Source organism: Chiloscyllium plagiosum, unplaced genomic scaffold (genome assembly GCF_037043375.1).
Source record: "Chiloscyllium plagiosum isolate Xiang-an unplaced genomic scaffold, Cpla_swu_hap1 HiC_scaffold_22, whole genome shotgun sequence".
Lineage (NCBI taxonomy): Eukaryota > Metazoa > Chordata > Chondrichthyes > Orectolobiformes > Hemiscylliidae > Chiloscyllium > Chiloscyllium plagiosum.
The window spans coordinates 56,710,360-56,725,118 of NW_028270160.1; the positions used below are offsets into that span (position 1 = coordinate 56,710,360).

A 14,759-nucleotide genomic window follows, 5' to 3' on the forward strand; every position below is an offset into this window, starting at 1 on the left:
GTGTCATGAAGCTTGAAATTAATTACAAGAGAATTTATTTGTATTACAAAGGACAAAACTGTGCCTGAGAACTCCAAGCATAAGATACTGCTTCAGCAGGTGAACCATAAATACTATGTAAAATTGCAATTCATAATACTTTCAATGTTAGTGTCATTCGTAATGCTGTGTTAGTATTATTTTGATTTAAAGTGAGTGAAAAGTAAACTAAAGAGAAAGCCTAACAGAATGGAAGTCCATCTTCATTAACATTGTTTTCTGCAATTTATGGTTTCATCTGGGATTTACAATTTACTTGTATTATATGTATATCCAAGATTTAAATAAAAGCAAATTATTGTGGACGCTGGAAATGTGAAATACAAACAGAAAGAGTTGGAATACAGCAGGTCAGTGGAGAGAGAAGCAGCGTTAACTTTTCAAGCCCAATACAACTCGTCATTGGAACTCAAGTTGTTTAAAGTTGCACCAGGATTTGATAAACACCCTGCCCTCCCTTGTTGCTTTGTAACACTTTCTGTAGCAGCATTGTACAACACAACTTGTTGGCAGGCTGGAGGAGTGGCTATGGTGTGACCCTTTTAGCCTTTGTCACTAAATTTGGTTGAAAACACCTCACTTGTGAATGCACACCCAGTGTACATCTGCTGACCATCATGTGCAACTCAGTAACAGTGAGTGCAATACTCAACAATAATACATTCAGATCCGCTCTTTCCGTATCACCATTTCATCGGCAAGCAGAAGTTAAAAGTTAATATACCTGTGATTTGCGACTGTATAACATGATCCCAGACCCAAAGCTCGTGATAATCTCATTTTCCTTTCTTACTAACCTGCTGTGCGTGTCATGTTTCCTACATTACAGTGACTGTGCCTCAAAAAAAACCAATTCATTATTGTAAAGAGAATAGGGATATCTGGAGGTAGTTTAAAGCTCTCTTTAAGTGCAAGACTTGTTTTCTCAAAACTTAGAAATAGCATTTTATAAATTAATTCCAATATTGTAATTGCATTCCTGGTCTATCACAACTTCTGAGGTACTTTCCTAGCTCTATATGGTCACACATATCTCTGGTAACAAGCTTACAAAGAGAATGAGGAAGGTACTGCTGTACATAGTGCACTAATATTGTTTATCATAACCAACACAACTTACATCTGGCCACATAGCATGATCACAGCTAGGAAGCTCATTTAGTTAACTCAAGCACAATGGTACAGAAACTAAACTCAGTCAGACCCTTTAGCAATCTTTAAAAGCTTTGATCACTTACTTGGTCCAGTAAGTTTGCTTCCTCCTGCACTGCCATCTTCCCCAGCTAAGGATGAAACCTGCTGATCCGATTAATGAGTACTTGGATTAAGGAATTCACTATGGCATTACACCAGTTCTATAAATAGCAGCTCGGGTGGTGGAATTGAATATATCCCTGGGTTTTGCTGAAGGGCTTCATAGACAGAATAAACTAATAGATATAGTTTCTGAAAACACTAAAACGCCATACCTTTACTGCTCTCGCAATACTTGCATGTCACTTCCCGAATATCCAAGTGAGTGTACAGTATTTATAGAGTCCCATCACACAGTTTACATGTAAATGTGATAGGCATGTACCAGAATAGCAACAGCAGCTGCTTCACGGTCTCCGCTGGGCCCCAGCTTACCCAGTGCCTGTTTTCTACAACGCAAAGCACTCCTGGTCCAAGTCAACAGCCTTCATTAAAAACAAGTTGCCCGCGGTTATAAAACGCTGCCCTAAGCCAACTTTTGACTTATTCAGCATTCGCATATTCCCACCCACATCCATTCTGTGCAATTGCTACTGCCCCACTGCAAAGTGGATTATGACATAAGGAAGGAAAACATTCGCAAAGTGCATTTTGACAAAAGTAAAACCACCATGGATGCTGGGAATCTGAAATGCAGATGGAAAATGGCACATGAGCTCGAGCACATGAGGGTTGGGAAAGTGATAGAGAATTATTAGGCCCAGGCCTGTGTTGGCACCTTATGTTTCAGTTAGGCACTTCACAGCCTTCTGGATGCAACACCGAGTTCAACAGGTTCAGATCATAAGCCCTGGTTTCTCTTTCTCCTTACTGACACACTTTCCTTTTTTGAATGTTTGGGGAGTTCTTGCCATCTGTTTTTGAGTTTCAGACCGGCTTTCTCTTGTACTCTGGGCTTTCCTCTTCATCGATTTTCCTGGTCATTCTTTGCAGTTTTCTGTTTGACTTGTTGCCTGTCTTTGAGCATTTTCATTAGGTTCGCTTCTATTTTTAGCTTTTCAAGTTGACCACACATGGTGGGGTCTACCCCTTAGAGTGTTCTTGCGATTTGGAGTGTGAATTTGCTGTGCATTCTGAGGCATTCCCTTCGATGACGGGCACTGAATCTCTTTTGACTGGGGAGGTGATGGCCTTGTAGTATTATCACTGGAGTGTTAATCCACAGACCCAGATAACCTTCGAGGGACCTGGGTTCGAATCTCGCAATGGCAGATGGTAGAATTTGAATTCAATAAACATCTGGAATTAAGAGTCTAACGAAGACCATGAACCCATTGTTGATTGTTGGGAAAAGCCTAACTGGTTCATTAATGTCGTTAAGGGAAGGAAACTGCTGTTCTTATCTACTCTGGCCTACTCATGACTCCAAACCCTCCAGCAATGTGGTTAACTCTTAACTGCCCTCCGGGCAATATATGTTACCTAGTCAGTGATGCCCTAAGCCAATGAATGAATAAAGAAATTTGCTTTTTCATAGCTTGGTATACCAGTCTAGGCCTAGCATTTCATGCTGAGAGTGTGGTGCTGGAAAAGCACAGCAGGTCAGGCAGCATCCGAGAAGCAGGAAAATCGATGTTTCAGACAAAAGTCCTTCAGCAGGAAGGGCCTTTGCCCGAAATGTCGATTTTCCTGCTCCTCGGATGCTGCGTGGCCTGCTGTGCTTTCCCAGCACCACACTCTTGACTCTAATCTCCAGCAACTGCAGCCCTCACTTTTGCCTAGCATCTCACCCATTTATGGTTGCCCATGTTTGAATGTGAAGGAACAATCTCAGACCCACTCCTCCCTCTCTCGCTCTCCTTCAAACTGAATGAGGGATTCAATTGCATTGCAGTCACTGCCACCTAGTGGCACCACTCAGAAACCATTAATTAATCCGGTTTCATTGCACAAGACCAGATCTCGATAAGGAAGTGAGTGAAAAGTTACCAGGGGATGGTTGGAAACCATTAGTGGAATAATCAAGTCAGCCATGATCTTATTGAATGGCAGCGCAGGCCTAAGGGGCTGAATGGCTTATTGCTGCTCCGAATTAGCTTGTGCAGAGAGTATCTTTTCAGGATTGCCTGTTCACATCTCCCTGCACCAACCTCTGTTTTTAACGTATCCTGTGATCTGGCATCGCGGAAACCCAGTATTATTGAATCTTGCTTATTCTCACCCTATATCGGATCCTTCACTATCTGACCCTCCCCCACCATTTATTTGCTCAAAGTCTGTTGCAGTTTCAACTTCTCTGGCAAAAGACCGGGGAGACTTTGGCAGCTGAAAGAGTCAGAGTTTGGAAAAATACTGCTGGGCTATTGCACACAGCTGAGATCTGGGCCTCAAGTAAGCCCAGATGAGTCCAGAGTTTGGAGAAACCCTGGGACAGTGCCGGCTTGGTGAAGCTACCTGTCTGCAAAAGAGCCGGAATTTTGCCTGCGGTTCGGTGCTGTGATGAGATTTCAGGAATCCAGTGGAATGCAGTCTTGGAGAAACGGCTGGACAAATGATTTTTAAGCAGCTGTTAAGGCAGACTGAGCTGGAGCCGTTTTGAAGGAAATTCAGAGGTCATGTCTTTGAAAGTGAAGATTTGATATCCCACATGAAGATGACAAAGTTTTATTATGATTTGGTTAGCTGCTGAGATATATGACAGATCTGTCTCGAACCCATCTGTTATTTGATACACTCTATGAAATAGTCAACCAGAGTTTATCTCTGAACCCATATTGGCCTTCTGCTAATTCTGAATGTTAGAATGTAAGTTGGGTCAATTGTTTTACTTTACTAAATTGTTATTGTAATGTTTATTTTATTCATAATCTCTTTAGAAGGATTAGGATTTCAAACTTCGTCTACTTTCAACAAAAAGGTTACAGCTGGTGTAATGGTGGATCAAATGGCCTCCTTCTGAAATGTAACATTTTATGATTCAAAACTGGTTCTTAACATAAAATAAATTTGTCATCATTATCCAGGAACATAACAATATCATAGAATCCCTTCAGTGTGGGAGCAGGCCATTTGGCCCAGCAAGCCCACATCTCTCCTCTCCACCCCCACACCCTATCCCTGTAACCCTGCATTTCTCATGGCCAATCTGCCTGACCTGCACATCTTTGGACTGTGGGAGGAAACCACAGTACCTCGAGGCAACCCATGCAGACACGGGGGGAATGTGCAAACTCCACACAGACAGTCGCCTGAGGCAGGAATCGAACCTTGGCAATGAGGCAGCAGTGCTAACCACTGAGCCACCGTGTTACCCCAATGTTCTACCCTTTCCTTTACTGGATGCCTGGTAACAGTCTCACACCTGAGTCAAACCATTGCAGGTTCAAGCACTAAAGATGCTCTTTGGTCTGCCTGAAACGTGTTGGTCTTCCAGAGCAAGAGTCGACCCTGACCGAGTGTTACAGACTGGCACATTCCAAGATCCAGGACTATGTGCTGAGGGACGCGGTAAAGTTTGGGGCAGCTGCTGCCAAGGTGCAGTGAGGTCTTTCTGTCAAAGTACAATGGAGGTCCATTCAGTTATTGGACCCTCCTAGTACCTCAAATGTAAGTAAATAAAATCTTGCATGAGAAAGTAATGCTTTTGGTTTGTATTATAGAATGGTTGGGGAAGTCAAATTCCTGTGTTTGTTTCTCCATACGTAAAGAGTGTACAGAGCCGAACTGCTTTAGTGACTATGGATGTGTATAAAGATTTTTTTAATGTTTAAAATATATTTTGGAATGAAAAATATTTTGGGTTCAACTCTACTCCAGAAACATGAACACATTATCTTGGTTGGAAGTTCAGTGTAGTCCTGAGGGAGTGCCACTTTGAGGGAACACTGAGGGATTGTCGCACTGAGAGAACACCGCACTGACAGAACACTGAGGGAGTGCTGCATCGAGGGGAACACCGAGGGAGTGTCGTACTGAGGGAACACCGAGGGAACGCTGCATCGAGGGGAACACCGAGGGAGTGTCGTACTGAGGGAACACCGAGGGAACGCTGCATCGAGGGGAACACCGAGGGAATGTCGCACTGAAGGAACATTGAGGGAGTGTCGCACTGTTGGAAATGCCGCAATTGAAGGAGTGTCGCACTGAGGGGAACACCGAGGGAGTACCGCACTGAGGGAACACCACGTTGACAGAACACTGAGGGAGTGTCGCACTGAGGGGAACACCAAGGGAGTGCCGCACTGAGGGAACACCATGTTGACAGAACACCGAGGGAGTGTTGCATTGTGGGGAACACCGAGGGAGTGCCGCACTGAGAGAACACCATGTTGACAGAACACCGAGGGAGTGTTGCATTGTGGGGAACACCGAGGGAGTGCCGCACTGAGAGAACACCATGTTGACAGAACACCGAGGGAGTGTTGCACGGAGGGGAACACCGAGGGAGTGTCGCACTGAGGGAACACCACGTTGACAGAACACCGAGGGAGTGTCGCACTGAGGGGAACAACGAGGGAGTGTCGCACTGAGGGAACACAGAGGGAGTGTTGTACAATTGGGAATACGGAGGGAACACCAAGGGAGTGTCGCACTGTTGAGAATGCTGAGGGCATGTTACAATGAGGGAAAGCCACACTGATGGAGTGCCACACAGTTGGGAACACTGAGGGAATGCCGCACTTTTGGAAGTGCTGAGGGAGTGCCGCACTGAGGGAGCGCCGCACTGAGGGAGCGTTGCGCTGCTGGGGATACTGAGGGAATGTCACACTGACAGAGTGCCACACTGTCAGGAGCAATGAGGGAGTGCCGCACTGGGAGCTGGCTGTAAATGATTTGGATGCTGAATCTGCCACAGTGCCTACATTTCAAACTTCATTGTAAAGCATTCCATGATTGTGAAAGGTGCCGCTTAAATATTGGTCCAGCCCTAATATTAGGCTCCATGCCAAGTTGTGCTTGATATCATCTCTTTGAAATGCCTGAGGGAATTTGCCATTCCCAAGGTTCTATATGAATGCTCTTGTTGAGCTCAGGCTGGAGCAGAGTCTTGGGATGAGATTCCATCAAAACTACTTGAGGTAAGGGCAGCTTAGTAAAGTGAATGGGACGAACAAACAAGGTCCTGTGGGTACAAATGTGAAGACTGCAAGCCACTTTGACAGCACACTCCCTTAATGAACAGGGGCCAAAAAATACCAAAACTAATGACAAATAACAGGCATGTCTGATATGTTTTAACAGTATGACTTCAGCTTTGTTCTAAACTGGAGGTTATGATAGTGCATGAAGAGTCCAAGGGTTAGCATTACGTCTCTCTCACATGATAATGTAATGATGTGTGGACGTGCCAGTAGTGGACTGGGGTAGACAAAATTAAAAATCACACAATACCAGGATATAGTCCAACAGGTTTAGTTGGAAGCACTAGCTTTCGGAGCGCTGCTCCTTCATCAGGTGGTTGTGACGAAGTTTGCTGTACAAACCCATAAATGTTGTGGCATTTTAAAACAAAACATTGGAACCATCCGATGCTGTTCCCATCTCTAAAGTTACTCTGTCATCATGAAGGGACGTTTACCTTGGAATAAATAAGCGTCTCACTGTTTGTGGTGTGTCAGCTCGGCCGAGTGCTGCAGTTCTTTACTGGTGACTCAGGAAACCTTGGATTCTGAAGTAGTGGGAACTGAGGCACGGTCAGTCTGTTCCAGTCAATGTAAACGATCCCATTGCAACATTCAAAGGGAAGTCCTCCCTGGGCCCTGAACCCCATTTATCCCTCAAAAAAGTAGCCAAAGTACCAAAAAAAGAGAGTCTGCTAATTTAATTTGCTTTTATCTGTTCATGGGATTTGTATATCCCCAGTAAATCCAGAATTTGTTGTCCCTCCCTAATTGTGCTTGGAGCAGTTAAGAGTCAACCACATTGCTGTGGGTCTGGAGTTCACGTGTAAGGCCAGACCAGGTTAAGGACAAATCTCCTTCCCCAAAGGGCACTGGCGAACTAGATGGGTACATAACAATAACGACACATTAGTCCCATGATTGGGACAAGTTTTCAATTCCAACTTTATACTATATTCTTCAAATTTAAACTGCACCAGCTGGCTTGGTGGGGTTTGAACCCATGTCGCTAATGCATTAGCTAGGCTGGGTTACTGATCCAGTGATATCCAGCCACTCACCTGCTCTGATCTCAACGGTGCTCTTGGGATTTTACTGGGTGCCAGATTAATCTGCAAAGCAATGGCGACCAAACTTCACAAGTAATTGAGCGGCTGTGAAGCATTCTTGGGCATTTCCTGAGAATGTGAAAAGCAAATTATTTTCTCTCTCCCTCCTCTGACGTTTTGAGCGTAGAACAGTACACAGCCCAGGTCCATGATGTTACGCCGAACATGATGCCAAATTAAACTAACCCCTTCCGCCTGCCTTTGGTCCATAAGCTTCCATTCCTCGCATATTCATGTGTTTATCGAAAAGCTCCTTAAACGCCCCTATCGCATCTGTCTCCACTACCACCGACAGCACATTCCAGACACTTGCCCCTCACATCTCCTTTGAACTCTCCCCCTTCACCGTAAATGCATGCCCCCTAAGTTTTTGATATTTCAACTCTGGGGAAAAAGGTTCTGACCGTCAGCCTTATCTATGCATCTCATAATTTCGTAGACTTCTACAAACTCTCCCCTCAGCCTCTGCCACTCCGGAGAAAACAACCCGTGTTTTTTCTTGCCTCTCCTTGTAGCTCATACCCCCTAATCCAGGCAGCATCCTCTTCTGCACCCTCTTCAAAGCCTTCATATCCTTCCTGTAATGTGGCGACCAGAACTGAATTCAATACTCCCAAGTGTGGCCTAACCAAAGTGTCATACAGCTGCAACATGACATCCTGACTCTTGGACTCAATTCCACGACCAATAAAGGCAAGCACGCCATATGCCTTCTTTGCCACCTGATCAACTTGTGTGGCCACTTTCAGGGAGATATACATGAGCCATTCAATCCAGCAGCCTGACACAGAATAATAAAACTCACCAAGCTGCGTAACTGTGAGCCAATGAACTCTCTGAGATTCCAGATCAAATGTTATTATGTTTTTGGATCACATGGACCAGCATTCTTTCTGAGGACATGATGAACAATAATAAGGTTTATCAAGCAAGCGGCCAGCTATAACCTGCATCTCAACCAAAGCTAATGTTATTAAGATTTCAACAATGTCAGTACAATCAGTCAAACTGATGCCCCAGAGATGATCACAGAAATTTCTCAGAGCATCAGCAGCTGCAGTAAAACCTACAGGAGAGAGCTAGGAATCAAAAGTGAGTTATGATCCCTGTAGTCTCCAACAAAATAAAAGGACTGGCTGGGATATTTTTCATTGCAGCATAGGAGATCGAGGGGTGAAAGTTTATAAAATCACCAGGGGTACAGACAGAGTTAATGGGAGATGTCTTTTCCCGAGGATGGGGGATTTCAAGACTAGGTGAGAGGAGAGAGATTTAAAAAGAACATGGCGGGCAAAAGTTTTACACAGAGGGTGGTTTGCGGATGGAATGAACTTCCTAAGGAAGTGGTGGATGTGGGCACAATGACAATGTTTAACAGACACTTAGATAAGTACCTGAATAGGAAAGGTTTGAGGGATAGGGGCCCGGAGCAGGCAGGTGGGACTAGGTCAGTTTGGGATTGTGATTGATACGGACTGGCTGGACTGTCCGTATCAATCATCAGGGTCTGTTTCTGTGCTGTATGACTCTACGACGGAATTTATCAAATGACCCGAATGCAAAATGCCAGTGGACACGGTTTCACTGTTTTAGCTTTTCTTTTAACCATCAAACCAAAATCAACATCAATTAAACAGTAATCCAATATCAACCACAAATCGTACTTTAAGTAGCAGTGGAACAGAAATGGATCTCTCACGTTTGTGAAGTGGCCTACTCAGTAGGTTTGGCAACAATCTCATCCTCAAAGATCCATATTCCTTGGGTAGGGTTCCAGCTCCTTTATCTCACAGGCTTTCGTCATTGAGACCTATCTGACAACCGTTTTCCCTGACCCAAGCTCCATCGGTGTAACTTGCACCATAAAGACACACTTTAGCACATTCCTCTCAGCTCTGCTGCCAGAGCTAATCTTTTGGGTCTTCCTTATCAACTAGTCCATGACTCTTCACCTCTTGCTACCTGCCTGGACTCCAGGGCACTGCCCACATCACCTCTGCCCTCTGATTTCAACCGTCTCCTATTCCCCAAGTTAGGAGAGCTGACGTTTATGAGGAATTTCTTTCAGATGAAGCATCAAGACACCAAAAGTCATCTACTCCTGCTTCAAATAAAATTTTGATGATAAATAGGACATAGTTTTTTAAACTTTAAAGCAAAATCATCGGTTACAGCTTATACATTTTAAAAAAAAGAGGATCAATCTCTCATTGGTAAACAATACCGAGGAGAGAAGATTGAAACCCCACGTGTGGTGTAAAATTATGTCCCAATACATGTGTGAATCATAATGTAACACATGTATTGGGCCAAGCAGTGGAATGTGGTGAAACGGTTAAAAATTATGTCCCAATACATGTGTGAATCTAACCGGAATGGAGGTGTTGCTTAGTCCCGTGTGAATCTTATTACACACCTCCCCGTGTGAATCTTCTTATCTGTATGTAACCCAGAATGGAATGTGTTTTTTAGCCTTGCTCTGCTGTTCACATGAATGTTTATATCTGGAAAAGAGTATATCAGCTGGAAAGGTCTCCAGTTCGGTGAGTCTGCTCCGGGGTTACGTTTAACCGCCGAGCGTGGGTTGTTGGCAACCGCTCTACGAGAACTGACGGCTCCCAGTTCCGGTAACATGTAGAGTGAGTATAAGCCAGACCCGTTGTGGCGACGCTGCGGGGAATAAAATGCCCATATTCTAGCAGACTCGCCTCTTGGTCGTTTGTTCTGTGTCAGACTACTCTCCTACGAACCTGACCTTGAGAATTTTTTAAAACATTTGGCGTAGTCGGCAGGATCAATCGCAATTGAGGAGAGATTTTGATACAGAACAATGTTTTGGAAAAAGACTAAGAAACCAGAAGAACAAACTGTGGAGGTCCCGACCGTCCCGGGATGGCATGGATGTGGGCATGTACGTGGCAGTTTGTTTGAGAGAGAATCCCAGTCCTGCCGAAGAACCCCTTGCCTGGGGTACAGCGGAGGATGTGGGCATGTCCAAAAAGCTGAAGCGGAGTTAACAGAATTGAATGGGATTGAACTGAACTGAACTGAGTGGAACTGAAGTGAATCAAATTGAACGGAACAAAATGGAACTGAGCTAAATTGAATTGAAATGGACGGAACTGAATTGAACTACACTGAATTGACTGAACTGAAATTAACTGAAACGAATTGAACTGAATTAAGCATAATGTAACACATGTATTGGGCCAAGCAGTGGAATGTGGTGTAAAATTATGTCCCAATACATGTGTGAATCATAATGTAACACATGTATTGGGCCAAGCAGTGGAATGTGGTGAAACGGTTAAAAATTATGTCCCAATACATGTGTGAATCTAACCGGAATGGAGGTGTTGCTTAGTCCCGTGTGAATCTTATTACACACCTCCCCGTGTGAATCTTCTTATCTGTATGTAACCAGAATGGAATGTGTTTTTTAGCCTTGCTCTGCTGTTCACATGAATGTTTATATCTGGAAAAGAGTATATCAGCTGGAAAAGTCTCCAGTTCGGTGAGTCTGCTCCGGGGTTACGTTTAACCGCCGAGCGTGGGTTGTTGGCAACCGCTCTACGAGAACTGACGGCTCCCAGTTCCGGTAACATGTAGAGTGAGTATAAGCCAGACCCGTTGTGGCGACGCTGCGGGGAATAAAATGCCCATATTCTAGCAGACTCGCCTCTTGGTCGTTTGTTCTGTGTCAGACTACTCTCCTACGAACCTGACCTTGAGAATTTTTTAAAACACCACGTAACTTTTACCCGTGGAGTGGATGTTCCTTTGAGAGAATTGATGATCCCATGTGTTGAAATGACAGATATTTGCATCTAAATCATCACGTTTCTGAAAGGAGCTGGCATTCAGTTTGAAACATGATAGTTATGGAAATATAAAACAACAACGCTGTCGGCCATGACGGTGAGAAATAACAGCTTGAGGGTAAAGTTTTAAAAGGTGATTCCGAACGCTACATTCCATCAGAATAATGAATATTGCATACCCTGAGAGCTGCAAAGCGGGGAATTACCCCAACTGTTGTTTCAATCTGACAACAACTCCTACTGAGGAAGATCAGCACTGTACAACTGCCCCAAGCAGAGTGATTGTACTCACAAAGCTCTGTAGCAGCAGTGTGTACCACCTACAAGACGCACTGCAGAATTTCATCGAGGCTCCTCAAACAGCACCTTCCAAACCCACGACCACATCCACTTGGCAGGTCAAGGGCAGCAAATACATGGGAGCACCACTAACTCCGAGCCATCCTGACTTGGAAATATATCGTCCTTCCTTCACTGTCGCTGGGTCAAAATAGAGCCATACAATTCCTATACCCAAAGGCAAGCATGCCAAATGTCTTTTTAACCACCTTGTCTATGTATGACACAAACTTCAAAGAGTTACATACCTGCACCCCCTCGGTCCCTCTGTTCTACAGCACTACCTTCGGTCCAACTAGTCCGTGCCAAACATAATCCCAAACTAAACCAGTCCCACCTGCCTGCTCCTCGCCCATATCCTTCCAAACCTTTCCTATTCATGTATCCATCCAAATATTTTTTTCAACGTTGTAATTGTATTCACATCCACCACTTCCTCAGGAAGTTCATTCCACAGCCTCTGTGTAAAAAAGGTTAACTCTCACGTCTTTTATAAATCTTTCTCCTCTCACCTTAAAAATGTGTCCCTGGGTCTTGAAATCCCCCATCCTAGGGAAAAGATAACTACCATTAACTCGATCTACACCTCTCATTATTTTATTAACTTCTATAAGGTAACTTATATAGACAACTACCATTAACTTCTATATCTCTCAACCTCCTACGCTCCAATGAAGAAAAGTCCCAGCCTATCAAGTCTTTCTTTATAACGCAGAGCTTCCACACCCAGCAACACCTTGGTAAATCTCTTCCGATCCCTCTCTATCCTTCCTATAACAGGACAGCCAGAACTGGACAAGTGCCCTGTACAACCTCAACATGGCTTCCCAACTAAAAGGACTCAAAGGCAAGTGTACCAAATGTCTTTTTAACAACCCTGTCTATACATGACGCAAACTTCAAAGAATTATGTACCTGCTTCCCTAGGTCCCTCTGTTCTACAACACATACCCAAGGCCCTACCATTAACTGTGTGAGCCCTATCCTTGGTTGTTGTACCAAAATGCAATACCTCGCATTCATCCAGATTGAACTCCATCTGCCATTTTGCAGCCCATTGACCCATTTGATCAATCCTGGATTTCCCTCCCTAAGGGTACTATGGGTCAACCTACGACACATGGACTGCAGCGGCTCAAGGAGGCAGCTCACCCCCACCTTCTCAAGGGTCAACTAGGGATGGGCAATAAATGTTGGCCTCAGGAAAGCAACTTCCCACAACACACGTGGCCCCTTGTGTTAAAATGTCGAGCTGTGCATTCGGTTCCCGCATTCGAAATGTTGTCAAAATGCCCGCTTGGTTAAGATGAGGCCACCTATGAATCGTTGCTGAAATCTGTTCACAACTGATTCACTGTTGCCGAGTGAAGCGAAAGCTGGAAAAGCAAGAGAGTTAAAGGGACAGTACAAACCTGCCAGTGTGCAGCAATGTGGAAATGTGCATCATACAGTGCCCAGCAGTTAACATTCTCTGGAGTGATACCAACCCTATCAGATCATTGGCTGTGTTTCCTCAACAGTGCAACAGGAAGTGAGTGCAACATGGTGATGCAATCTGCTCATGCAGACAGGAAGGATGAAGCCCTGCTGCTCTTTTTATTGGATTCCCTCAGCAAGGCACAGCAAGCTGCAGGGCGCCATGCCACCCAAAAATGGCTGCCAGGCACTTGACGTTCTTGCTTGACGGCATGAGCTGGCTACCCTTGCTCCAGCGAAAGGAGGAGCTTGCATTGAAGTAACTGAGCGGCCGGCTTTGTCCTGGATGGTGTCGAGCTTCTTGAGTGTTGCTGGAGCTGCACCCATCCAGTCCCTCACACTCCTGACTTGGGCCCTGTGGACGGTGGACAGACTTTGGGAAGAGCAGCGGGGGCATCTGCATTGGTGGCAAGGGCATCGGTGGAGGTAAGATGGCGCCAAAGATGGCAACTCTCTCCACAGCGGCGGGACAGTGAAGGGAACCCATGCCTGACTACCAGGCCCATGGCCCATAACGGAGCTGTTAACAAGGAGGACTGTAAAGCTGGACTCTTCATTTCTTAATTTTTCTGACTGTATATTCCAAGTTTTATATTTCTGTGTTTTAAGATGGTGCCAGAGAGCGGCGACACCGTGAAATACTTTTCATTGGAGTTTGTAACAACTTAGATGTGACAATAAGTTAATCAAATTTTAAAAAAAATCAGAATTCTCAACCTCTGACCTGCTCGCGTATGGTATTTCCTCTGGATAGGTTGATGTCTGAAGGAACTGAACCCTGGCTTTAATTTTGATTCCTACGGGAATCCAACGTGGAAGTAGTGATATTCCGCAACATAGCAACAACTTTAAGTGAGGGCATACTGCATTTATTTCAGCTGGCAGCCATCCGCCTCTGCCATCCAGGGTGAGAAAGCAGAAAGATTTCCAGTTGCTGGGTGCCGTTGGGAAATTCCTAAATTGATTTTGAATTTTATACTTGGCTTCTGAAACGGGATGTCTCAGGGTGGGGCAGGGAGAGAACAGAGCGAGGAGCCAGTCACGCATCACTTAAAAGGTGGGAAGGTTTGCGGTTCAAGGGCACTGGGACCAACACAAGTGGATCACTGCAAGGAATCCAGTGTAATACCTCTCGAAATGTGGTTCAGCTAGTTGGCTGGCATCAAGATGCGATCACAATGACTACATTTTAATGCATCATGTGACCCACACCAGTAATTCTTCATTCCTGTACTAAAATCTAAACCAGCTCCTGAACGTCAATGTTTATATGTATCGAGCATTCTGCAAAGCCTCTTAAGGCATAACAGTACTTATTTCCCTTTGTATTTTAAATGCTGCTAGCTTTTTATCCAGTGCAATCGAGGCATTGTGGTGTAACACAGTTATGTTTCAGCGTCCACGTTAGTTAAGGAGGTGGTGTTCTCTGACTGACCACTTTCCCAGGGCGTGCTGCACTGAGTATGTGCCGCAGAGAGCACACTGAGGGAGTGGAGTCACACATGTGCCAGGCACACAGCACTGCAGTAATGTTACATCACATCGTCAGGCTGCTGGGAAACCAGCTCACCATGATTTCAACACAGCTTCACATATTACAGACCGGACTCAATCATCACATCACCCAACTCTTATACCCGGCACTCAGTCACTCGTTAATA

At 44.8% G+C, this 14,759-nt stretch overlaps 1 protein-coding gene across 24 annotated transcripts in view; it reads right to left on the reverse strand.

Moving 5' to 3' along the window:
* Window positions 1–14,759, reverse strand: part of ank3b (ankyrin 3b) — a 754,625-nt gene that overhangs the window by 272,921 nt on the left and 466,945 nt on the right. Inside the window, exon 1 of one of the 24 annotated variants that reach the window (XM_087999089.1) lies at window positions 1,278–1,496. The exons of the other annotated variants lie outside the window; for them this stretch is intronic. Within the exon in view, the coding sequence (XP_087855215.1) occupies window positions 1,278–1,313 (36 nt within the window). The 5' untranslated portion in view covers window positions 1,314–1,496. Of the gene's footprint in view, window positions 1–1,277; window positions 1,497–14,759 lie in introns of those variants that run through there. 24 annotated transcript variants of the gene reach the window in all.